A 26412-nucleotide genomic window follows, 5' to 3' on the forward strand; every position below is an offset into this window, starting at 1 on the left:
CAGAGAAAAAGCAGACCGCTCTGATACCACTGATCCGGATTTAAACAGGAACGCAACAAATTACAGAGATAACCATAAGTACAGAGATGCAATAACCATATACACAAAGATGCAGCGGAAATAATACTTCATTTCATTACTGTAAATACTGAAATATGCTTATAAACCAAAATGGAAAGAAACCAGCTAGGGCGATGGTAGCTATCTCTGAGAAGAGATGTGCGGCTACATGCCTCTGAACTGTTCCGAACTGTATTACAATGAGGCTCGAAGGCCTATTTATTGTTGAGAAACAATGGAAAACCCTTCACATACCGAAACCTAACCCTAGAAGATGAAACGCCAAATTGTGGGCCCCGTTTGGGTAAATTGGCACATCAATTTCCCAGGGTCGTAACTTTGGCATACGATCTCCGTTTGACGCGTACGATAGCTCGTTAGAAAGATCTATCCGAGTACTACCACTTTGGGAGGCAATATAGGGCTCGGTCGCCCCAGAATTCCAAAAAAACGTCGTTTAGGGCCTCAAAACGGCTCCGGAAGTTCAGGACCCGAAAAACTGCTAAAAATAGTAAACTGTGCTACAATTAAGGAAACTGAAAAGACTGAAAGAGACAGTTGTGGGGGGTCCAAATGGGTTGGTGGGTGGCCACCAACATCCACCTGGATCACACTGCCGTTGTATTAGATCCCTGCAAAATTTGAGAGTGCTCTAGTTGTCACACCAAATGACAGTGGGTTGGTGGAACTGGATGCCCAACTCAATGAGGAAGTGTTGTAGCCACAGAGCCTAAATGGTGATGTTGACTACTTCTCTATACTCAGCCTCAGCTGAAGAGCGAGTAATAGTATCTTGCTTCTTGCTCGACCAACAGATAGGACCAGACCTTAGATTGAGTGAATATCCGGAGGTGGACTTGTGATCAATGTTGTCGCCTACCCAATCAGAATCTGTGAAGCTAAGGAGATTCAATGAAGTGCCTACTTCATAGTGAATCCCAAAGGTGATGGTGCCCTACACATATTGGAGGATGTGCTTGGCAGCATTCTAGTGTAGCTCATGCGGCTCCTACATGTATCTGGAAACTGCCCTTACTTCATATGAGAGATCTAGTCTGGAGTGGGTGAGGTACAGTAAGCTCCCCACTAGCTGTTGGTAGAGAGTACTGTGAACTAATGGAGTGTCACCTCCATCCTCAAGGCGGACCCCAAACAGAAAAGGAGTCGGTGCTAGCTTGCAGTCAGTCATGTGAAATCTCTCGAGAAGATCTTGTGCATACTTCGCCTGAGAGAGTTTGATGGTTGTGGCATCCTGGATAATCTCAAGACCAAGAAAGAAGTGTAATGGACCCATGTCCGTCATCAAGAACCTATCATGCAAGGCCCTATTAACTGCAGCAATGGCTGAAGCCGAGCTTCCAGTGATCAAGAGATCATCCACATATAAAACTAAGATAAGAAGAGAATCATGTGTCTTGAGCATGTAAACATTCAGATTAGACTTACATCTTTCGAATTTTTGTGATAAGAGAAAATAATCCATCTTCGCATACCAAGCTCTTAGGGCCTGCTTAAGGTCGTAGAGAGACTTCTTCAATCTGCAGACCAAAGATGAATCCTGAATGAAACCATGTGGCTGCTCCATGTAGATCTCCTCAGATAGGTCTCCTTGAAGAAAGGCATTCTTCACATCCATCTGATGTACTTCCCACCCTTGGGCAGCTGCAATGGCAAGTGCAAGGCATACGAAATCCATCTTTGCTACTAGAGAAAAGGTCTCATCATAATCAATGCCATGCACTTGCTGGAAGCCTTTGGATACTAGCCCGACTTTTTGTTTGGTGATTTTCCCATCTGCAACACTCTTGGTCCTGTAGACCCATTTGCATTGGACAAGTTTCCTTCCTGAAGGAAGGGGGGCCAAATCCTAGGTCTGGTTCTCGAGGAGGGAGTTATACTCCTCCTCCATGGAGGAATCCCAAGAGGGATGCCCAACAGCCTCAGCGTAAGACTACGAATAAGAAGACTGAACCAAATGACAATGTCGGGATGGCATTGGTTCAGTGGCAGTGAGGGCCAGAGGAGGCTCAATAAAATTTGAGCTAGTCCTCCACAGATCAGGATTATCCCCCACAAGACCATTTCTAGCAACTAAGTAGTCTTGTGCATATATCTCACTTAAGCTCCTTGTTCTCTGATTTATGACAGGGGAAGTTGATTCATTGCTGGAAGCTCGATCTAGGCTTGGATGTGGATCAACATATGCATGCACTGGATTTGTATTTGAAGACTCTCTCTTTGCATCTGCATGTTCTATCTCAACATCTCCATGCTTTATATCTGCATCTGAGTGTACTGAGTCATCATCTTTGTCATGAGGTAGATAAAAGGTGTCTGCATGCGGTAATTGAGGTGCATGCAAGAGACTTTCCTCAAATTGGACACTTCACTCAATGATGAACTTGTCCATAGAGGAAATCAAGAGTCATTATCCCTTCACACCATCAGGGTATCCAACAAAGATGCGCTCAATGGTTTGTGGATCAAGAGCTTTCCTTTTCTCAGAGGGGATCCTCACCCATGCTCGGGAGTCGAAAACATGAAAGTGGGTGACCTCCGGTTTAGTGCCACTCCAAGCCTCAAAGGGGGTCTAATCCTTGACAGATCTATGAGGAGATATGTTCTGGATGTAGTTAGCACAATTAAGTGCTTCAACCCATAGCTTATGAGGTAGTGACTTAGCATGCAGCATGCAGGAAGCCATCTCTTTGAGAGATCAGTTCTTTCTCTCAGCAACTTCGTTATGCTGCAGAGTGTATGGAACTGTGTGCTGCAACTGTATGTCGGACTCAAGGCAAAGGTTTTAAAGTGTTGTGTTAACATATTCCCCCCCATTGTTTGTATGGAGAGCTTTGATCTTTCTCTCTAACTGTGTCTCAACTAGTGCTTCAAAAACTTCAAAGTGCGCAAAAACTTCAGATTTGGCCCTGAGAAGATACACCCAAGTATACTGTGAGAAATCATCAATAAATGTAAGCACATACCTTGCTTTGTTGATGGAAGGATGAGGAAAAGGCCCCATGAGATCACTATGGATCAGATCTAGAGGAGAGGATGCTTTGTGAGTCTTGTCGGTGTCAAACTTTTCTCTAGGATGTTTGCCAAGGACACACCCTTCACAAACTCCTTTGGAGAAACTGATATTTGGCAAGCCTTCCACCATCTCATGCTTGCTTAGCTACTGCATATACTTGTAATTTAAGTGACCAAACCTCTCGTGCCAAAGCCTACTACTATCATCAGCATGTGTAAGCAATAAGGAGGATTCAGATTCAATAAATTCAGAAAATGTATACAGTCTAGCTCCATTGTTTACCTCACCGGTTGCAATTTTGGAGTTGCTATGTAGGTCATATATGTTCACTACATCTGGAGTGAATTCCACTCTCTTTCCGGTGTTGGAATGAGTGATCTAATAAACTGAAAGCAGGTTTACTGAAAGTTTTGGAACATGAAGCACATCTTCAAAGCTTCCGTGTAAAAGTTCCACTCTACCTTTTCCGGTGACCTCAATAGGTGAGTCATCTCCCATGAGGATGGGAGGTCCTTTGCATGCATCCAAAGAGGAATAGACTTCCTTTGTAGCAGCCATATGATGTGATGCACCAGAATCTATAATCAATGCGTCGAGGGAAGAGTTAATTGCAACTAAGCATGAAAATGGTTACCTTTCCCATGTGGTGGATCCTCAGTTTTCTTCTTGGTGCCCTGAGGGATGTGGTCCCCAAGGTTGTGCTTCTGAAGTATTTCTGCCATTTGGTCAATTTTTTTCTTCATGCAAGAGGATTCTGGATGGAATCCTCATTGACAGTGGGTGCATTTGTCTCCTTTCTTCCCTTTCTCATTTCCGAAGCCAGAGGGGTCATTGAAGGGCTTGGTATACCCTTCCTTCTTTGGATGGGAATGCGTTTTTCCCTTGTCTTTTTGTTGCTAATTTTTCTGATTTGAATTAGATCTGTAATTTTTATTATGGCTCCCATCATGCACAGCAAGCGCATGCGCTTTTGGAGGTTTGATTTTCCCCATGACAATGAGTTTATCTTGCTCAAAAGTGAGGGACTCCATGAACTCTTTGAGAGAAGGCATAGTGTAGGATTTACCTGTTGTAAGCCTTATTGAATGAAATGTAGACACAAAGATGAAGTATTCTGGTCCGAGCTTTGACATAATAGAGAGAACTTGGTGACTCTCCTCCTTAGATTTGTCAATTTCACAACCCTTGAGTTGTAGCAATAGATCATTATATTTGGTTAAGAAGTCTTCAATTCTATCATAGTTTCGTGGATCCAATGAGAGCAGCTCCACCTTGAGTAGATGTCCTTTCATCTCATCCTATTTCCCATAGAGTTCTTCAAGCTTTTTCCAAATCTCATTGGGAGTACTGCAGGCAGATAGATGAAATTGCAACTTTGGGGAGATGCACATGCATATGGATCCATGGGCATTATCCATGCGGTCGAGGTACTTGGATTTATCTATGGCTGAAGTGGGTTCCACTTCTGTAGCCATGGTAATCATGTACAACCCTTTCTGACGAAGGTATCGAGCCATTTGGTCCTTCCATTCGTGATAGTTGTATGGTGTAGGATCGATGCTTTGGGAAACTCCATTTTTCTGTCGATCTTCAATCTCCACGCTGTAATACTTGTAAAATAAAGTACTGGTGTGCCTTTTATCTAGAAACTTGTGGGCTCTGATCCCATTTAAATGTGTTAGAAAACCTGCACAGATGAATCTAGCTAGTAAAGGTTGAACACACAGCTTTGCAGAGCAAAAAAACTAAAAGAAAATCGAAAGAACAAAAAGAATGATTGATTCAGAAAATAGGTTACAATGCTCATGATATAGTATTATTGGATGAAGATCCCAAAGTAATGTGCCATAGTGGTGATCAATGAGAGGTCTCAACACCTACAGCAAGTTCTGGAGAGAACTAGATAGTCACAAAGTGAAAGGAGGAGCAAATTAGGGAGTAAATCATGCATAAAAACTAACCAGTTGCAGAGTGAAAGGAGGAAAAAATCAGGAAGTAAATCATGCAAAAGAACTAGCTAGTTGCAGAGTGAAAGGAGGAGAAAATCAGGGAGTAAATCATACAGAAAGGATCTTGCATGTAATCCCGTGCTCTAACTAAGTGTCTGCATGTGCCAGTAATGAAGGTCTTAGGTGTGTAGTACCTCCAACAAATTTATAGATTTTTTAGACTAATCTTATCGGATTCAATGGTACTAGTTATCGGATTCAATGATACTACTGATGTACGAAAACATCAACCAATTACACGAGCGTTGATGGTTGTTGATTTTCAAAGTTGTTGATATTTCAATTTATTTAGTTATTGAATTAAAAAGATGCACGACCATAATCCAAATAATATTTTACCATCCATCAAATCTGATAGTGTTGATAATTGTTGATTTTTCAATTTCCCCAGACGTTGAATTCAAAAGACGCACAACCATCATCCAAATTGCCTTTTACAATCACACGGAATTTGAAATTGCAAGACTGCATGATACTTATGTGCATTTTGTAAGCGGAACATTGATTTCACTTGATTATGGCTGGACCTTTTGTTGTTGTATTCAGAGTCGTCCAGTTTCCTTTTAACTTCTTCAGCAAGACATTTGTTTTCATGAGAAACAATAGGCATTGATGAACATAAATAAATGTTGCGAAAGCTTCACGTCCTTAGGCGTCATAATCATCCAAATGTTGAAAAAAATATTTTCTATTGGTCCTTAGACGTCATAATCATCATAAACATAGTCAAAGTCTCAACGATTTAGTCGTTTTCTATTGGTGCCCACTACCCACGATCATTTTCCTACGGACTATCACAAATTTCGAAAAATCAACTCATCCAGTGTGATCTTCTTGTGCATGGTAGATGACATGATATGAAAGGATTATGGCATCATTAATAAAGGAAAGGGCATACTGCAAATCATATTTTCCATACAAATGCTCGTACATACTCCTATTCAGTATAGGATCCACTTGCTCAAATGGTAAATGTTAGAAATAGTAATTACTGCTGCATGTGGAGTTGGTTAAACATAGAGAGTCAGTTATGATTGAGTGATTGAGTATTTGAGTGTTGAGTCAAGTCAAGTTAAGTGATAAATGTGTGGTTGTATGTAGATGCATGTCAAGGCGAATAGATACTTAGAAAAGGATAAATACCCTTCATCGGATTCATTGTAAGCATCATGTTTTGTGTGATCAATAGAAGGCCGACAACGCGTGTTTTGTGTGAATTCATGCTTTGTCGCTTCCACCTTTCCAACAAATTGTTATTAGAGAAAGATTATCTAAGGAACCATAAATTTTGCAGCTAGATCAGCAGTAATCCATGAGAAAGAATAATGAAATAATTTTTCATAAAACACGTTGATTTCCTTTGATGCTGGAAGCGTTAAAGGACTAACGTGTTCCTTCTATTTCATCAGATCATCAGACAAGGCCGTGTTAGAGAGAATTTTATTTTTTCCGATAAAAGATTCGTAAGTCAAGTTGTGAGACGACCAAAACCACCATTGTCATGAGCAGTCCATAGATATCCAGTTCTCGTTGAGGGTTTCGAAATCGCCCTGAGCCTAGAATGTAAAAGTTAGGGTAAGTAAAAGCTTAAAAGGTATCAAAGTCACGTGGGTAATTTTTGCCCCATATTAAAAGACTTTCTTCAATATATAAGTGACATATTTGTTATATTGTATGGTATTAAAGCGGTTGAAGTGGTTTTACACCGCAGTTAATAAAGTGTTTTTTGAATTGGCAAAGGGGTTATTATAAAGGTTTTTGTTATATATATATATATATATATATATATATATATATATATATATATATATATATATATATATATATATATAGATAGATAGATAGATAAAATAATCAAGGGATTTTATGAAAGGGTCTATTAAGTTTTTATTGGCAAGAGAGTTTAGGGCTTTGAAAAGTCCGGTAGTCTGCAAAATTATTTATTGAAAAATCATTTTTTTTTCGGGGCAATATGAAAGATAGTCACATGCAATAAGAAAAACAGCTATAAGAAAAGGAGTGACCATGGTCAAAGTGCGACTGAAGCATATTCATAACAGAAATTGAAAAGAAGAGGGAGAGATTGTTGCCATGGTTATAGAGGTTCAGGCCGTAGCCAAGGAACTCAAAAGTCGAGCAGAAGATAAAGAAGAAATCGAGGGTGATTGGTGTAGCTTTGATCTGCTACCACCTCTTATGTTTAAAGGTGAATATTTTGATCATTGGGTTATTAGGATGTTAACTTTTCTTAGAGCTAAAGAGTTAATTGAGTATGAATCTAATAACCCATATGATGTAGTAATTGATGTTTTAGCATTGAATTTTATAAAATATGCATTGGATGAGAAGTGTTTGTGCAAGGTAGAAAAAGCTACAACTTCCTTGGAAGCATGGAAGACCTTGGAAGTAGAGTTTGGCACAAATGAGAGTGACATGCAACAGCAGATTATATCACAAGAAAAGAAGTCATCCACAGATCTAAGAGTAAATAAGAAAGACTCTAAGAGGAAAACAGAGCTTGGAGAACCCCACTCAAAAGTGGATGATGGTTGTTAAGACCATAAAATTGAAACCCATTATGAAAGCATACATATGGATGAAGAAGACACAACAAAGATTGCAGAGAGAGGAGGAGCCTTTGTATGTGAAACAAAGCAAGAGCATATAAATGCTCAAGGACTCCACTTTAATATGGATGACACAGATGATAGTGAATCCCACTGTGATGAGACACATGCCGATGATGACTGCAAAGTTATATATGAATTGGTGAATCCAACCGCAACTAATGTATTTGGTGAATTTGAAATTGTTAATGAAATTGACAATGAGCACATGTATGCTCGGATATCCCACAATAGTGTGAATGAACATTATGTTGATGATATGTGTGGTTTCTTTTTTGAAATAGGGATTGATTATGGCAATATGGTAAGCACCGTGTTTGATGAAGCATTGAAGTGTGAAGCTGCCACTATAGCTACAAGATATGAAGTAGTTAGAACTTTTCATGAAGCAGTATGTCATCTAGCAGCAGTTGATGATCAAGAACAAGATAAAGTGATTGAAGAGTTTTTTATGAGAATATCCACTGACCACATAATAGTGGAAGATAGTTTCAGTGAAGTTGAAAAGAAGGTAGATGTAGAGTAGGAAGCTCTCACTAAAGAGAGTAATATTAAAGATGCTTTTAACATTGTTTTTTAATATGCGGGTGTTCAAAATAGCATGGGCAAAGAATTTGAAAGCAAGGTTGTTAATAAGTTTCATGCAGGTTTGAAGCTCATTAAAGAATAGATTCAATAACCAATAAGACAAATTGAAGTGAGTCAAACTCATGAATATAAAGCACAAGAAGCAAAGCAAAGAAGACATTTTGAAGATGTAATGTTTTGGCAGCAGTTCATGGTTGAATGAATATTTGAAGAGGAGGGTGTTGAAGACAAGATCCAATTGTTTTTCAAAACAAGTTCAAAACAAGTCAAAGAAAAATTGCAACAGCAACAAGTGAATAAATCTTACAACAAGAAAGTTCAACAGAGAATGAAGCAATTTCAAGAATATAGAATCTGGAAGTAGAGAAAAAGAAAATACAATTGTAAAATCCTTGAGTCATTGTAAGCCTAGCTGAGACATAGACCAGCAGGCATGTTTGTTTCATAGTTAAGTCATGTTGATTCATACAGTCGTAATTAAGGGAAAGTGTTAGAAATAGTAATTACTCCCACATGTGGATTTGGCTAAACATAGAGAGTCAGTTAACTGAGTGATTGAGTGATTGAGTATTTGAGTGTTAAGTCAAGTCAAGTTAAGTGATAGATGTGTGGTTGCATGTGGACGCATGTCAAGGCGAATAGCTAGTTAGAAAAGGATAAATACCCTTCACTGGGTTCATTGTAAGCATCATGTTTTGTGTGATCAATGGAAGAGCAACAACTCGTGTTTTGTGTGAATTCATGCTTTGTCTCCTCCACCTTTCCAACTGTAAATCCATTCGGTTTCAATATCTGTTTTTTCAATGAACTAGTTCAGTATATGAAGGTTTGATTTATCATAAATCATTTTTCGTTTTTTAAACTCCAACTTATTAAGTTTATTTCAGATTTAGGTCACAAAGAAACTTCCATAAGCAATGGTCCATTTCTAGTTTACCAAGGGATAAGGATAAGCCACAAGATTCACACTTGTCAATCAAAAAATTAAGAACAATACAAATTGAAAACCTTTTATAAGAGAGATTTTATTAGATTTGTTATTACATAAAATATAAAACTAGAAGAATATATATATAAGTTTCACTAATAATTATTAGTAGCACAATCACATTAAAAATATTAATGTGGTTGACATAACCGACCAGAAACAGTGGGGAGGGCATAAAAGTCAAACCAACCTCCAAAGGAGAGAGAAATTTTAGAGGGGGCCGAGAACCCTGATTAGTCTTTTCAGTGCCTAAAACATTCAACCCCTCATACTCTTGACCCCTGACCGCAACCTTGCCTTGCTTAAACATTCAGACCCAAATTCTCCTCACCTTTGAGATGAGGAACGACAAGCTCAAAACTTGAAAACTTGAAAATAGAACTCTAAAAAGTGATAGGTCGAGACACACTGAGCTATGGAGGAGCAGAGACCTTCAATGGTGACTTAAAACCTTAGGTATCCCTTTCTAAGCCAGGGACGCTGATATCCCCGACCACCAAACCCACAGGCACATATGGGGATGACACCAAGAATCCAAAGGGGGAGGGCCAAATTGAAAACTAGAAGGTCTGAAGGAATGCACAACTGACGGGGAGTGGGTGATAGAGGAAAATTCACACATCGAACATAACTCAGAGGATGTGTAGAAAATTTGTGAAGCCTTGTTCGGTTCTCCCCATATGCTAAAATTGATAATGTCAGGGTTGCCTCACATCTTGAACAAATAAAAAAAATAATAGGATACCAACAATTTGCTAACACGCCGCTGACTACCACTAGAGAAGACATGAACTGTAGGATAGTGTGGGTCAGAAGGACCTAAAAAATGGGAGAAAAACACCCCAAGAAACCCAAACGAAAAAATCTTCAAATAATACCGATGCGACCCACCTGAAGACAAGAAAATAAGATGACCCACACCACCACAAAACCCCATCCGAGAGACGAAAAATCCTTATAGACTACATGATTTCAACCAACCTAAAATTATTAATACATAACAACGTAACCTTTTTGAAATTAGATCTATAAACTCAAAATGGGAACTCTAGCCAAAAAAACCCCAAAAAAACATGAAAAACTATCCAAAAAACAAAAAGTGTGTATTTTGGAATGATGTTTTAATTTTTTTAGGGTAATTTTCAACATATTTAAAAAATGGCAATAAAACAAATTTATTTGTGCAAAATAAATGAAAAAGCACACTAATGTTTTTGGTAGAATAACATTTTTCTTTTCGAGGTATAATTTTAACAATTTTTAGTAATGATGATAATGATAAAATAATGGGATCCAAAACACATTAAAATTCCATCAATTTTCATCCATTTCGTTAAACATATAATAACATGACACTAAAGATCGCTAAAATTCTAATTGTTTTCATCCATAACATTAAAAAAAAGGAAATTTTTCAACCAAAAAAAAAAAAAAAAACCTCTAAATTTTCAACACATTTAAACCATAACATTATGAACAAATTACATGACTAAATTAATCAAAATTCAACAAACATAAAAATGACTCATAACTTCTTTTAACATCATATGGAAATCAAAATTTTCATTTCAGGATATGACTTCAAACATCAGTTATATAAATTGTCTTAGACAATTATTCAAAATCACTCATATATTCTTGCACATCATCAGAATTCACATCTTCAGATGAATGACTGGATGCAAATGAAGATGTTTCATATTCTTCTCTTTCATCAACTAGTGCTCCATCTAATTCTACATGTATGACCACCATTTCAGATTTCAAAATTCTCTTAGATCTATGACTAGGTTCAACAGACTCTCATCTCAACATTGTTTCTTCTAGTAACAACCTCTTCAAAATCTCTATCGTCTTGAAGTGTAGAGTTCCTCTCTTTGTTAAATTGAATTCATAAACAAGTATGTCAACATCCTCTAATTTTAAGATGTTTGTGTGGCGACAATTTATATTTGTACCATTTCTTTTTCTCTTTCCACCAATTTTTTTATCAATTATCATCTCTGGCTTGTACACACCATTGGATGGGCGTGTATTTGTGGCATACCAATGTACTTCAACACCTGCAACATCTTCATTTTATATAATGACCTTTATAACCTTAGCATCCCATAATGGATAGCCATTTGCATCTCCATCTGCTAGCACTATGATCATGCAACCCTCCTTAATATCATATACTGAAGCCCTGTAAAGGTATTCCATGGCTTCACGTTGTGCGCAAGACTTTTTGGAACCAATATACATTTCTCTTTCCTCTAGGTGTGAATAATTAATAATACCTTGAGATTGTTGTTGTTCAACAATGTTTCTTTCCTCATGTTCATTTAACACATTTTGTAGCCAAATAAATGTAGTTTTCAAAGGTATATCTTCATTTGTTGTTCTTGAAATGATATCACTTTGATTATTGAAAAAAGACTCTCACCAAACTGAATCAAGAATATCAAAGTACTCATATGTATATCTAATACATTTTTTAATTTCTTCCAGGAAATAAGAATAATTTATATCTCTCTTCTGCCTACATGCATTATGAACTTCAGCAACTAATTGTAATAACAATATATTTGATGAAAATATTTGATGATCTGGAATTAACTTCAAAAATTCCAAACCTGATGACGGCGCCCATTCTGCAGTAGTTGAATACTTCTTTCGCCATATTAGTGTTTCCCCATCAATTTTTTTGATAAGAAATTGATGTTGGAAGCTAATGTCGTTAAGTTGTTCAATGCATTTATCCTTACCATGCGATCCCAGAATAAACCTTCGTGTGTCAAAAGTTTCTTCCAACACATGAAAAATAGGCTTTGGCATGTATGAATTCTTAATACATTCAATTAATGATGGGAAGATCCCAACATCCTTCCTCCTCAATGCGACTAAAAATGACTGAACATCAGATCAATATGGTCATGAGTGTGCCCAACAAGAAAGAAATCGACCTTTACCTTCTGAAAAATTCTCAATTCAACAAGCATGTTTAGATATCCAAAAACAATCTGATTTTTGTTTTCATGACAAGTGATGTCCAATTGTAGATACAAAACTTCAGAAAGATTACCAGACTAATTAGAAAGCACATCATGAATTATGGTTATTGTCAGATTTGCATCATTATGAATATTTAGAGTTGTGAAGTATACCCTTGGCAACATTTTCCCATTGAAGACCATACAACCGTCCAAGTGAAACTGAATAAAATTTTCCTCCTGTAATTTTTTGGGTGTGCGAACAATATGTAGTAGAAGTGTTTTCTTCTAGTCCATACCATCAATTATCAAAACCAAACACTTATTTGGATTATCATAACACTTCTTTCAATGCTTGTACAACTTTTTCCTTTCACTTGTTTGATGTTCACAATGCTCTTGAAGCAATTTGACAATGGAATCTACACAACATAAACTAAAGTCATTAATAAATACGTTTTCATAGTTGATGACTATACAATTTTAAAAATTAATGTTATGAATTATTACCTCTTTCTGTCCCTTCACATTTATCCCTTTTTTATTTAAGAGAAGCACATGTAGTGCAAACCCCCATCCTTGTCTTCTTTTTTTTGTGTAAGTGAGTAGAATATATTATATAACAAGTATAATACAAAAAACTGCCGAAGCAATGTGAGCAGGGATGTACAATATTCCTGGGCCTATCGCCTGCTCAGAGGAAGTGATACAATTAAACCAAAACGTTGCACACCACGCAGGGTGGCGAGGAACAGAACAAAACATAACTAAACCACAGGAACTACTATAGGTAGACAGGAGAAGTAACGACATAACACCAGACACAAACTAAAGCCGAGATAACAGAGTGAAAAGATAACAGAGGAGCGAGAACCCGAGTCGGTAAGAGAGCCATCAAAAGACCTTAGAAGTTGTAATTCCCCAGCTGGGCGATGGTGTCCAAGCCAATGTCCCTGATGTGGCTGTCGACCTTCGACTGCATTTCTTCCAAGGGGGCAGGCTGAAACGCTGCAGAAGTGGCTGGCATGGCAGCTTGGTTCGCATTTGAAGTGCCTGGCTGAGCCGCAGGAGCAGTATTGATGGAGTTTTTGAGAAGCTGGATGAGCAATCTGAGCATACGGTTGTTGCTTTTGATCTCTTCATACACCAAGGTTATTTTTCTGTCCAGGGAGCTATTGAAGTCCGTAATCTTGGCCATCTGTTCTGTAGTGAGATTAACCTCAGTAGTTAGATTAACCTCTGTGACGGATTCCAATGCCTTTGCAATTAAGGTTTTCGTGCGCCAACTCTCCGCCTGGGTGCGCACAAATTGAGTGGCTCTCTTCGTGGGAGTGCCGGGGTCTGTTAACCAGTTGACCTCAGCAGCAATTTCTTTATCCGAATGACCACCTTCCTCAAGCTTCGCCTAAGCCTCTAATTCTGCAATTTTGCGTTTGATTCTGGTCGCGGTCCTGGTTTCGTAGCCACCTCTGGCTACCTGAAGTTCCCTATTAGCTGCCTTGCAGCGACTACCTCCCGCCTCCATGATAAACCTCTTGTGACTAGCCCGAAATAAACCAGACTCGTAATCAAACCCGCTCTCAACACAGACTCTAAGAACAATGAGGAGAACAGGGCCATTGCCCATGTTTTTATAGTGAAGGCAATGATGTTTCCTCAGGAGATTGGAGTAAATGCCTCTGATAGTGGCGGTACCTTGCTGATGGGTGAGCTGAAGAATCGCACAAGCGAGCTTGTCATTGAAAGAATTGGAGCTAATGATGTAACTACCAAGCTGATGAGCCGGGCGCCAAGTGTAAGGTGAGAGACTTCTTAAGGGATGGTAGCACGTGAAGGGAGATAAGCCCCGTATGCTGGCATGCTTGGTGCTGTTCCTTCGGGCCTTGTTCCGCCTCCTTCCACTCAGAATTGCCATTAATGGTAATGAAACCTCTTCATACGGATCCTCTCCATGCGTGCTGCAAGGACGGTGTCGGAAGTGATAGATCTCGTCGCTTGACTTGTCATGATCGCCTAACAGCAGGAGCCGCTGCCGCCAGGAGCTCCATCTTCCCCTGTGTCCCATCAACCCATTGAGGGCTTTGGGTTGATAATCCTTGTCGATTTCCTCATGATTCCGGGACTGTGGCCAGATGCCGTCCGCGATTAAGGTTGGGTGACCTGGATTAGGTCCTTCGCTGCCAGTTGTATGCATGCTTCCTTTATGATTGGGTCGTCAAACTCCCGCCAGCACCTGTCCAAGGCAATGTTGGGGTTGTCTGCTCCACAGTTTGCCAGATGGTCAGCAAGACCATTCGCCTTTCTCCTGATCGTTTGAAAGATTAGACCTTTCATCCCCATAATGAGCTCAGCTATGTTTTCCGTGGCTTTGGCAAGCCTCCAATGCTTGGTTGCTTTGCTTATGGTCGTGCCTGTCTGAAGCCGTTTAGCCGCCATGATAGCCAGAAGAGAGTCTCCTTCTGCTATTAGATTTCCTCTTCTGAGGCTTTTTAGGATTCTTAAGCCCTGTTCAAGCGCAGCGAACTCAGCCTCATTATTAGTTGCTTCACCTAAAGCTCTGCAGAAAATGTGAATGATTTCCCCTGCTTGATTTCGGACAACTCCCCCAATGCCTGCTATGCCGGGGTTTCCCCGAGAGGCCCCATCAAAGTTCATTTTCAGGCTGCCCACAGGAGGTCGCTGCCAGATTGAAGAAATTGATGCGGGTTGGGGAGAACTTCCCCCTGTTGTTTGCTTGCTCACCACTTCCAATTGAAAAGTCTTTAAGATTCGTAAATCCTGACTAGTAGGTTTTTCATCCGCTTCAGCTTTGCACTTGGTTTGTATGAGCTGTTTGATATTTGTAGAAATGGATTCCTTAGCAAATTCTAGGCTTCTGGTTTCTTCTTTGAAGATTCTACGGTTGCGTTCTTTCCAGATGGTCCAAACTATAAAGCCGGGGGCAGATTTCCAGATGCTTTCCACTCTGTTCATTTTTGAAAACTTGCTTCTCCAGTTGGAGATGGTTTCCTGAATTGAATCACTGTTCCGGTCCGAGGCTCCAAGAATGCCTTCCATCCATTCCCAGAGCTTGGAAGCCCATTCGCAAGAGTTGAGAAGGTGGTTCATGGTTTCCTCCTCCTTAGTGCACATAGGGCATCTGGAGGGTCCCCTGAAGCCTTTCTTCATAAGGTTTTCCCAGGTGAGAGTCCTCTTCTGCATTAATAACCATAGAAAAGTCCTTATCTTCGGCCATAGCAGACTGTCCCACACCTTAGCTGTCCAAGGTAAAATGTTCGGTTGTCCTTCCTCATCTATGATACTCCGGGCCTCTTTCAGAGAAAAGTTCCCGTTTCCTCGAGGTCCCCATCTGAGCTTGTCATTTTCTGCTGCAGTTCGAATTTTCCTTTTTGAAATTAGTTGATTCAAGTCTTGTATTGATTCCTGAGTTAATTCATTGTTGTTTGAATCAAAGGCTGTCCACTGCCTCCAATCCTGGTCATCATTGTTGGTAGACCAGTATTGACTTACAGTGAATTTGCCTACCGCTTGCTGACTTTGTTTCAGGGGAAGGAGATGGGGGGAATCCAACTTGGGAAGCTGTTGCCAGGCGTCTTCCCAGAAGAGAGTGTTGTTGCCATTTCTTATCTCCCAGAAGCTGTGGTCCTGGACTATGCTTCTATTGGCCTGAGCGTGGTTCCAGATAGGTGAGCCGTTACGGGTTATCTGCATCCTGATTATGTCAAGATTATTGTTGTTTGGCATGTACTTCTCTTTCCAGTGAGTAGCCCAGGGAAGACTCGTTTCAGAGATCCACTTCCACCAAATCTTAGCTCCATAGATGTTATTGACTGTTGCTGGATCAACTAAATTTAGACCCCCCTTGTTCTTTGGTCTGCAGAGCTTCTCCCAAGCAACTAGAGACCATTTTTTCTTCTCGCTGCTTCCACTCCACAGAAAGGAGCGCTGAATGGCACGAATTTGGTTTAAGACCCCTTTTGGAGCTGGGAGGATAGAGAGCAGATAGTGAGGAATAGCCTGCAAAACCACCTTTATGAGAATTAGTCTGCCTGCAAAGTTCAAAGCACGGTGAGTCCAGTGTTTCATTTTCCTTTCCAAGCTGGCTAGCATTTTCTCCCAGAGTCCTTTCTGCCAAGGTTTCAAAGTGAGGGGAGCACCAAGGTATCTGGAGGGAAGAGAGCCAATTTTGAACCCCAAAAGACGGGAAAGGTGGGACTGAATGGAAGGGTGAGTATTGAAGAAGAATAGAGTAGATTTGGAGAAGTTGATCTCCATACCTGAGGCTTGGCTGAACAAATTAAGAATATTCCTATAGGCTAAGGCTTCTTTGACAGTAGGGATACCGTGTAACATAGTGTCGTCCACGAACTGTTGATGAGTTGTGGCTTGACATTCTCTGATAGGTTGAAGGCCTCTGATGTTGCCTTCCTCTTTGTTCCTTGTGATTAATCTGCCAAGTCCCTCCATGAGAATGATAAACAAAAAGGGGGAGAGGGGATCGCCTTGCCTAATGCCTCTAGTGGGTTGGAAAGGAGCTGAGGGAACCCCATTCACAAGAATGGAGTGTTTAGGTGATTTGATGAGGGCTAGAATCCACTTAATCCACTGATTGCTGAAACCAAAAGCTACAAGCACAGCTTCCAAATAAGACCAACTAACCTTATCATAAGCCTTGGAGAGATCAAGCTGCATGAGCATACCTGCTTCTTTTTGAGAATGTAGAGAGTGAATCATTTCTTGCGCAAGCAGGATATTATCCATGATTTGCCTGCCCTCCACATAGCCAGACTGTTCCGGAGATATGATGCCCGGTAAGATGACTTTCAATCTATTTGCAATGACCTTTGAAATAATTTTGTAGATGACATTACAAAGAGTGATAGGTCGGAATTTTTCCGGAGTGTTGACAGCTTCCATTTTAGGAACAAGAGCTATGAAGGTAGAGTTTAAGGACTTGAGAATGGTTTTGGAACGTCTGGAGTCTTCCACCATCTCCCAAATGTCTTGCTTGACGATGTTCCAGCATGCTTTGTAGAAATTGATTGTGAAACCATCCGGACCCAGGGCTTTATCATTGGGCATGCTTTTGACAGCCTCCTCAACTTCTTCCATCGTGATTGTTCTCTTGAGGGACCAGTTCTGTTCTTTAGTAATCATTCTGGGAATTACTTCTGTGATCTTTGTGATGGCTTCCTCCCTATTAATGTCTAGCTCCTGCGCTATAAGACTAAAGTGATTTCTGAGGGAGGTTGAGATTTCATTGTGATTTCTTACGATATTCCCCTCCTCGTCTTTTAACTCCAGAATTTTGTTAGCACTTCTGTAATCCATAGCTGATCTGTGGAAGAACTTTGTGTTTTGCTCCCCTTCTTTCAGCCAAAGAATTCTAGATTTCTGTTTCCAAAGTGTTTCTTCCTGTTTGCATCTGTTGTGCCATTGTTGCATGAGTTCCTCTTCAAGTTTGCTTGTTTCCTCCTCTCTGCGTCCTTCCATGCCTTCCTTTTGTATTAGTTCTAGTTTCTCTTCGATGATTGCTTTCTCCTGGAAGATATTTCCGAAGACTTGTTTGTTCCATTCTTTCAGTTTTAGTTTGATGTATTTTAGTTTCTGTTGCAGAATGAACATTTTGGAGCCTTCCTCCCTCGCGGGCTCCGACCACCATTTCTCTACCATTTCTAGGAAGGAGGGGTGTTCTATCCAAAATTTCTCAAACCTGAAGGGTTTGTTTTTGGGAGAGTCTTGAATCTCAACTGCTAGAGAGACCGGCCAATGATCTGATCCTCCGCTGGGGAGGATGTTTGATTCGACGGCTGTTCCTTCCAAGAGCAGACTCTCTGAGATTAAGAAACGATCCAATCTAGAGGCAATGAGCCTATCTCCCCCCCCGTCTATTGTTCCAGGTGTATTTGCCGCTTTTGGGATATACATCCACCAGTTTTGCATTCTCTATGAAACTTATAAAGGCCTCTCCATCCTTGTGTAGTCTTCTTAGGCCTCCTTTCTTCTCCAGGAGGGAGGTTATCATGTTGAAGTCTCCCCCCAGGATGAATTTGGCATTCTGGTGTCTTTCTATGAGTTTGGTGAGCGAGTCTAGGAAATAAAATTTATCTTCTACCTTTTGGGGACTATATACATTAATGCAGATAAAAGAGGATGAGTTACCTGTTGGCTGCATCTCCAGAGCTAGGTAGTTCTTGCTGGCTTCAGCGGTTAAGAGATGAAACCTTCGGGTATCCCAGAAGGTTGCTAAGCCTCCCTCGCGCCCTTTACTTTCAATCTCCATAACTTCGAGATTCCTGCTTAACTTCCTTCGTAGCTTGTCAATGAGTTCACTGTTGCATTTGGTTTCTTGGAGAAACAGCATATCCGGATTATACTTCCCCATTTTTCGGTTTAGAACCCTCTGTTTGGCCTGACTATTTATTCCTCTGGCGTTCCAAGAGATGATCTTCATAGCTAACTGTTTTGTTGGAAGGACGGGTACTCATCTAGCTGCCTGATCATGCCAGCATTGATTAGCATTTCGCCAAGTTCCTGTAGCTGCTCTATGCTTGTTTTCCGGCCTCGTCGGCGCTTGTGTCTTGGGCCTGAAATTCTGCCCAGCTGCAATTGGTAGTGAGGTGACCCTCCCTTGATTATTCCAAGTTTACTTTTCTGTTTCTCCATGATTGTTTTCTGCCGTGCTATGAACAGGTCATTAACCTTCCTTATTTCTTCCTCTGGAACTGCTTCCAATCCTTTGGCTTTCCAGCTTTCCACCAGCGCATTTAGGTCCATTCCGTCCGTTGCAAGGGTATCTTCCAACTCCAAGTCCTCGCTGCCTGCTTCACTTGTTAGCATATCTGTCTCCTCCTCCGTTTCGACGACTCTTTCGGTCATGAGGATCTCCCCTGCTGTTGTTGCATCTGTCCTTTCTTCTTCTGTGGGTTTTTCCGGCTTCTCTTGCCTCGCAATCCTGTGGGGAGTGTGCTGCTTTTCCTCCGAGTCCGTTTCTAGATCAAGAATCTTGAAGGGATTGCTGAAATAGTTTCTGTCTATTTTCCCTTTCCCATTTTTCCTTCTGTTGGCTCTCTGCCTGTTCTTGGGTTTAATGAAGTTATTCTTATCTCTGGTAGTCTGTATTTTTTCCTCTTCTGCCTCCTTTTTGTTCAAGGGGCAGTCCCTTACTAGATGTCCATGCTCGTGGCATTTTCGGCATCTAAAGGGTATTTGCTCATAGTCTAGCGCCTGAAAGTATTCTTCGTCCCTGTAGTCAAGCCAAACCCCCTCGTGTAGCGCTCCTGAAACGTCCAGTTCCACACAAATTCTCGCGTAGGTAGTGTATCTTTTCTGCATGGTTGCTTCTGATGCTTTGACGAAGGTGCCGAGCTTGTCCCCGATTTGTTTTAGGGCATTAAGACCCCAATAATCTATGGGTAGGGAGAAGAGTCTGATCTAGACAGGCACCTGGGTGAAAGTTTCCTTCTCCGGGACAAAGTTTGGCTTCCAATGTCTCATGTAGAGCCCTGCTGCTGCCAAAAAATAAGGGCCTCCCTCAAACACTCTGTCCTTATCTTCTAGGCTGGTAAAAACTACTGTGAAAAATCCTTTAGCTCCTAAGTGCAGATGCACGTCTCCTTTTGGTTTCCATTGCTGTCTTATCCACTGGCAAAGGGTTCGCTCGGAAGGCCAGATGCCCATGAATTTGCATATGATGGCATGTTCAGCCATGTGATCTCTATATGCTTGGATTTCAGGGTCGTTGATGGTTATCCGCAGACTGTCTCCTTTTTTTGGCTTACAAGCGTTGTTGGTCACGTGGGTTCTTTTGGGGTCTGCGCTTGTTTCCCCCTCCTTCTCCGGATAGACTATTCCTTTTCCCTTCCCTTCTTTGTCTTTTGTGGGCTTCTCCTTTTCACTTTCTGATGGTTGCGTTCTGTCATCATTCTTGTCCTGTTTGTCCACAGTGTTCCCCTTCACTGTATTCCTGGTCCCTGTTGATTTGTCTGTCTTGTCAGACTGTGGCGGCTTTTTTCCCCTGTTTGTCTTGCTGCTGAGCAGCTTACTGTTCAGACCCTCGATTCTCACTCCCACCGTTGCTTTATGTGGCTGAGTTTGCGAAACAGCTTGTTTAAACGACGGGGTCCCACTGGACCCCTCGGCACCCATTCCGCCCGAGCTCAGTGCTCCCAGCAGGACAATGCCTCCCGATGCGAGCTTTGTGTGAGCTGTGCGGCTGTAGCAGAGGAAAACCCAAACCCTAAATGGGTTAGGTTAAGACGCCATTAACGAACCAGTTCCCTACTTGCAGAGCTCCTAGATCTGTAAAAGATCACGATTGGAATCTAATCTCCATCCTTGTCTTCTTAAGAATATAAACATTGTTGAATTATTTCTTCCATATCTTCACAAAATATTGATATGTAATAAATCGACCATTTCCTTCAACACCTTCTACATATTCTTTGTATAAGTTCTAGATTTATCATCTTAAGAAATTATCTGGAATATGTATTGTCTCTCTATTTGGCATACACTCTCCATGCTTTAAAAAGAATTCATTTATCCATGACATTGTAGTATTTGATAATGGCCCAAACTGTTATTTATGACGTACTTCTGATTAAAATGTGGGATTCTTTTCCAATTTTTCTTGGATTCTTGATAGACGAAACTTACCCATTGAATGAAACATTTTAAAAGCCTTTCTATAGATAAATAAAGACCCAATATAATAATCATACCCTGACAATGTAGATTGCATGCACCCCAATAAATATGAATTTTGCATGCTTTTATTCATTGATAGATATCTCTTCCTTTTCTCCAATGCAAACTTGAAATCCATATGTTTCAAGCAATCCTTTTAACAACATTCACTTGAAATGAGAGCACTGATAGAACTTATTCTCATGAGATATTCTACTCTACCTCTTTTATAACTAGAACACTTTGGATTGATACGAAAAGGTTTGCTCCTACTCCTCGATACAATATTTATTGGAAACGTCTCCATCATTGAATCGTCATCTGTATACGAATTTTCATCATCATTAGGAGATATATTGTCCTCACTATGATCATCTGTGTTATTGAAATATTGACTTGGAGGATATTCTTCATCTTTCTCTTCGTCAGTGCTACCCTCATAGTCCTTAGAATTAGGATTAAATGGAAAATTTGACTCTGTATTTATTGGATATTCTTCATCATGTGCATTGTCAGTGTTGCTCTCATAGTCCATAGGATTAAGATTACGCATAAAATGTGACTCTTTACTTACTGGAAATTCTTCATCCTGCCCTTCATCATTGTTACTCTCATAGTCCTTAGGATTAGGACTAAGTGGAAAATGTGACTCTCTATTTACTGGAAATTCTTCATCCTGCCCTTCATCACTACTGCTCTTATAATCCTGAGGATTATGACTAAGTGGAAAATATGACTTTCTATTTACTGGAAATTCATCATCCTTTCCTTCCTCACTATTGCTCTCATATTCTTAAGGATTAGGACTAAGTGGAAATGTGACTCTCAATTTATTGGAAATCCTTCATACTAGCCTTCATCACTATTTCTCTCATAGTCCTTAGGATTAGAACTAAGTGGAAAATGTGACTCTTGGTTTATTGGAAATTCTTCATCATGGCCTTCATTATTGTTGCTCTCATAGTACATAGGATTAAGACTAAGTGGAAATTGTGCCTCGATTTATTGGAAATTCTTCATCTTGACCTTCATCAATATTGCTCTCATAGTCCATGAGATTAGGACTAAGTGGAAACCGTGACTCTCTATTTATTTGAAATTCTTCATCATGCTCTTCATCATTGTTGCTCTCATAGTCCGTAGGATTAGGACTAAGTGGAAACCATGACTCTTTATTTATTTTAAATTCTTCATCCCACCCTTCATTACTATTGCTCTTATAGTCCTTATGATTAGGAATAAGTGGAAGATTTGACTCTCTATTCATAGTGAAAAAAATTTCATTATATTAATTCATCAATATGAATAGAGTTTCTACGTGACAAAGATGTTGATGCTTCACAAAGTGAAACTTCACTATCAAAAGAATTCATGGATTTCAAACAGAAGAGGTTGAATGATACAATGCACTCTCTCCTAATGATAATATATAGCTTAAAGAATTAAAATTTCCCTCCAAAGTTTCTTTCAAAAAAAATTCGCCGAAAATTTTCCTTCCAAAATTTTCTTCTACAATTTATTGAAAAATTTTAACTAAAATATTCTCATGAAATAGATCTTTTAAACTAAATCTTAAAACCAAAATTTTAAAATAAATATTTTACCTAAATTAATATTTTACTTAAACTATATAGCATTTACTAGACAATTGAATATTTTTTATTTTTTATTATATCTTCTATCCCACATTTAAAATAAATTACTATATCGCCATAACACGATTTATATATTAAGTTTTTATAAAAAAAAATAATACCACATTCACGAAGTGGTAAAATAATTCTGTAATTTCTGCTATATAATAAATTTCATTATCACTATTCCTCACATCACATCAAGACTTTTCGAGGTTTCGTTAAAAGACTTGGAGCGATTTTGTGGAGCAGCTACATTGTTATCGACAACACATTCAACGAGAGATTATCACATTTGAAAGGTTAGTTTCCCTTTTGTTGAGTGCAGGTCTTAAACTCCCATAGGTTTACTAGTAGTTATGTGTTAGTTGGGTTGTTATGTTCGCACAGAATACCAAACAAAAAACACATTCCAGTAAAAAAAAAAAACTTTTTATTAATGAAATTGAGATTCAATTTACAAATCAAAAATTGACATGAGTCAAGCTTATCCGACAGCCCCCTGGCAAGCAGGGGCCACTATGTTAGCAGTGGGTGTGGTGGGCCCAGTCGTGGGCATCCCGGTTGTGGGCGTGCCTGCTCAGGGCAGAGCAGCCCTTTGGCCTACCAAGGGTCGCTCTGCCCCGGCGGGCATGCCAACGGCCGGGCGCACCTTCCCATAGGCACAGGCCTGTGGGCACACGTGCCCGGCTATGGGCGGGCACGCTGGGCCACGGGCGTGCCCACCCGTGGCATGGTAGGCCCGCCTTGGGAAATACAACTCACGGGCCTGCCTGGGGGCGATTCTTGGAATCGGTCCCTGGCAGGCTAGTGGGGCGATTCTAGGAATTGGTCTCTTGGAATGTAGGGGGGCGATTCTTGGAATCGACCCTTGGCAGGCTAGGGGGTGATTCTAGGAATCGAGCACATGGCCTGTCAGGGGTCAATTCCCAGAAATCCCCCCTGGCCTACCGGGGGCCAATTCTGGGAATCGCCCCCTTTGGCCTGTCAAGGGTTGATTCCTAGAATCGGCCCCCAGCAGGCCAGGGGGGTGATTCTCGTAATCAACCCCCGGAAGGCCAAGGGGCAATTCCCATAATTGGCCCCTGACAGGCCAAGGGGCCGTTTTTCTTCGGGTGCACCCCCCCACAAGCACAAGCACGAAACGAAACCAAGGCACAGTAACCCACTAGCAGGCATGGGGTTGATTCCTGCTAGGGGCTAATTCTCATAATCGGCCCCCTGGCCTACTAGGGGATGGGGGAAAAATGAAATATATATATATATATATATATATATTAAGGAATAGATTTTTTTTATTCCTTGTATGAACCTAACATTCAACCTGTCATGGGAGTCGATCTGCATGTTTCTGGTCTTTTTTTGTTTTTAGATTTTGTTCTCCTTTATTTTTTTACTTAAGCTATTGATTTTTTTGTAATTTACTAATTTATATATATGTGTATATTTTTTGCCAAAAAATGGCATCAAGGAAGATTTTTGAAAATCTTTCTAGACCAAAGACTGTTAAAACTAGAGGTGGATCCTCAAAAAATATTGTTAAACGAACCCGACCTGAGCTAATAACTACAAATCTAGCAAGTGTCTCAAAGGATAAGAAGTTGATTTCTTACTGGAAGAAATCACGAGAAGTTAAGCATGAAAAACTTATATGGTTTGTGAAATATGGAGAAGGAGAACAACATCTGCAGATATATCTATATGTTGATATCCCTAATGATAGTGGAAGTTATGAGGTGTTGGGAAAATTACTAGACATGTGTTTGATCCGGATACTAAAGGTGTTTATGTACTTACAGAACCGCCCAAGTCACATGACAAGATTAGATATCAGTTTGCATTGTCAATGTATGGCACAACGAATGATTCTATAAAGATGTGTAAACAAATCATAAATGAGACTGCACAAGATATCGTAAGTATTGTTATTTATATTTATGTGTTTTGTATTATTGTAATTGTATCATTATATCTTTTATAACTTAGTTTTATTGATGTATGATATTTTGTTTGAGAGAATTTTATTGAAAATCTTTCAATTATGTTGGGAGGAATTTATTTTATAGAGCAAGATATTATGAATGTTGTCAGTAATTTCTACTCAGGGTCAAAAAAAGATATGGCAAACAAGAAAAAAAAGTAATTCATAATGCTACAAAACTACATCGAAGGGATCAACAAAAAATGTCTATAGTGGATAAATCTAGAAAAGCTAGACATGTTACGTTTGAAGAGAAGGAAGTTGAAACTAAAGTTGAAGAATATGTTGTCATTACTAAGGATGAGATTAGAGCTGATGTTAAAAAGGAGAAGATCCATAAAATGTTATGAAACCAGTTCACAAAAAGATAGAAAAGATAGATCAACGCCTTAGAATTCAGCCTCTTCGAGGGGGCAACCTCCTTTACATTACACAAATGAATGATTCATTGATGATTCAAATGACAAAACCTCCTTTCTATATATAGGAGTCTAAGGAGTCACAATATAACCCAACCGACCTAATAATAATAATATAAAGGCATAAAAATAAAAATAGAGGGATTCTATGGGGAACAGTAATAACAATATGGGGACAATAGGGGCACAACAATATTAATAAGGGATATAACTATAATAGTAATGGGGTAATCACTAGTGTTATAGGGACCTAACATGCCCCTCTCCTTAAAAAAAGTGTTGTCCTCAATGCTTTAGTAGTTCTGGATGCTTCTGTATAAAATTCTCATCCTCCCATGTGGAATCTTCAGTGAATACGTTCTTCCACTTGATGAGATACTCCGAAATTGATCGATTTTGTAGCTGTCGAGTTCTTGTTTCTGTGACTGCTTCCGGTTCCAATATAATTTTTCCTTCCTCGTCAAGTTCTGGAAATATTGTTTGAATTGGGATCTTGTCACCCAAAACCTTCTTTAAACATGAAACATGGAAAACTGGGTGCACTCGAGAAGCTGCAGGAAGCTCCAATTTGTATGCCATAGTACCAATCTTTTGCAACACCTTATACAGACCATAATACTTTGGTGATAATTTATTATCCTTATTAGCTTGCTTGAGGGACATTTCTTTATATGGTTGTAGCCATAGGAATACCCAATCACCTACATCAAAACTTCTTTCGCTGCGATGTTGATCTGCCTGTTGTTTCATTCTATTCTACGCCAACATGAGGTTATCCTTTAAGAGTTGGAGGACTTGTTGTTGATGCTCGATGTGATATTCCACTACTTGAACCTTAGAATTTTCTCTTAAATATGATGTGATGGATGGTGGCTGATATCCATAAAGTGCCATAAATAGGGTCATTTTTGTTGTTGCATGGAAGGAAGTGTTATACCACCATTTAGCCAGAGGCAACCATTTGACCCATTGTGTCTGTTTATCAGATACAAAGCAACGAAGATATCCTTCCAAACATTTGTTTACTATCTCAGTTTTCCCATAAGATTGAGGATGATAAGATGAGCTGTGAGCTAACCGAGTACCGAGACAAGAAAATAATTCTATCCAAAAAAATTCCAATGAAAATGGCATCTCTGTCACTTACAATAATCTTTGGGTTTCCATGTAGCTTTTGAATTGTTTCCATAAATGCAGTAGAAACTGTACTGGCTTTAAATGGATGTGATAATGCACAAAAGTGTGCATACTTGGTAGGTCTGTCAACTACCACCATTATGACACTCTTTCCCTCAAACTTGGGTAAACCTATGATAAAATCCGTTGAAACCTCCTCCCAATGTTGGCTTGGAATGGATAAAGGTTGTAATAGACCTGGGGTCTTAATTGTTTCAACTTTATTTTGTTGG

At 39.8% G+C, this 26412-nt stretch overlaps 1 protein-coding gene across 1 annotated transcript; it reads right to left on the reverse strand.

The window, feature by feature from the left end:
• Positions 1-14426: 14426 nt before the first annotated feature.
• Positions 14427-18666, reverse strand: LOC149200814 (uncharacterized). Its single transcript, XM_089401084.1, has 2 exons — positions 18444-18666; positions 14427-18115 (listed from the first exon to the last, which is right to left on the reverse strand). Exons 1-2 carry the CDS (start codon positions 18664-18666, stop codon positions 14427-14429), a joined length of 3912 nt encoding a protein of 1303 aa, XP_089257210.1.
• Between the last annotated feature and the right edge of the window lie 7746 nt (positions 18667-26412).

Source organism: Pinus tabuliformis, chromosome 2_1, assembly GCF_031772625.1.
Source record: "Pinus tabuliformis cultivar Carrire ecotype Pingquan chromosome 2_1, CPIR1, whole genome shotgun sequence".
NCBI classification, from domain to species: domain Eukaryota; kingdom Viridiplantae; phylum Streptophyta; class Pinopsida; order Pinales; family Pinaceae; genus Pinus; species Pinus tabuliformis.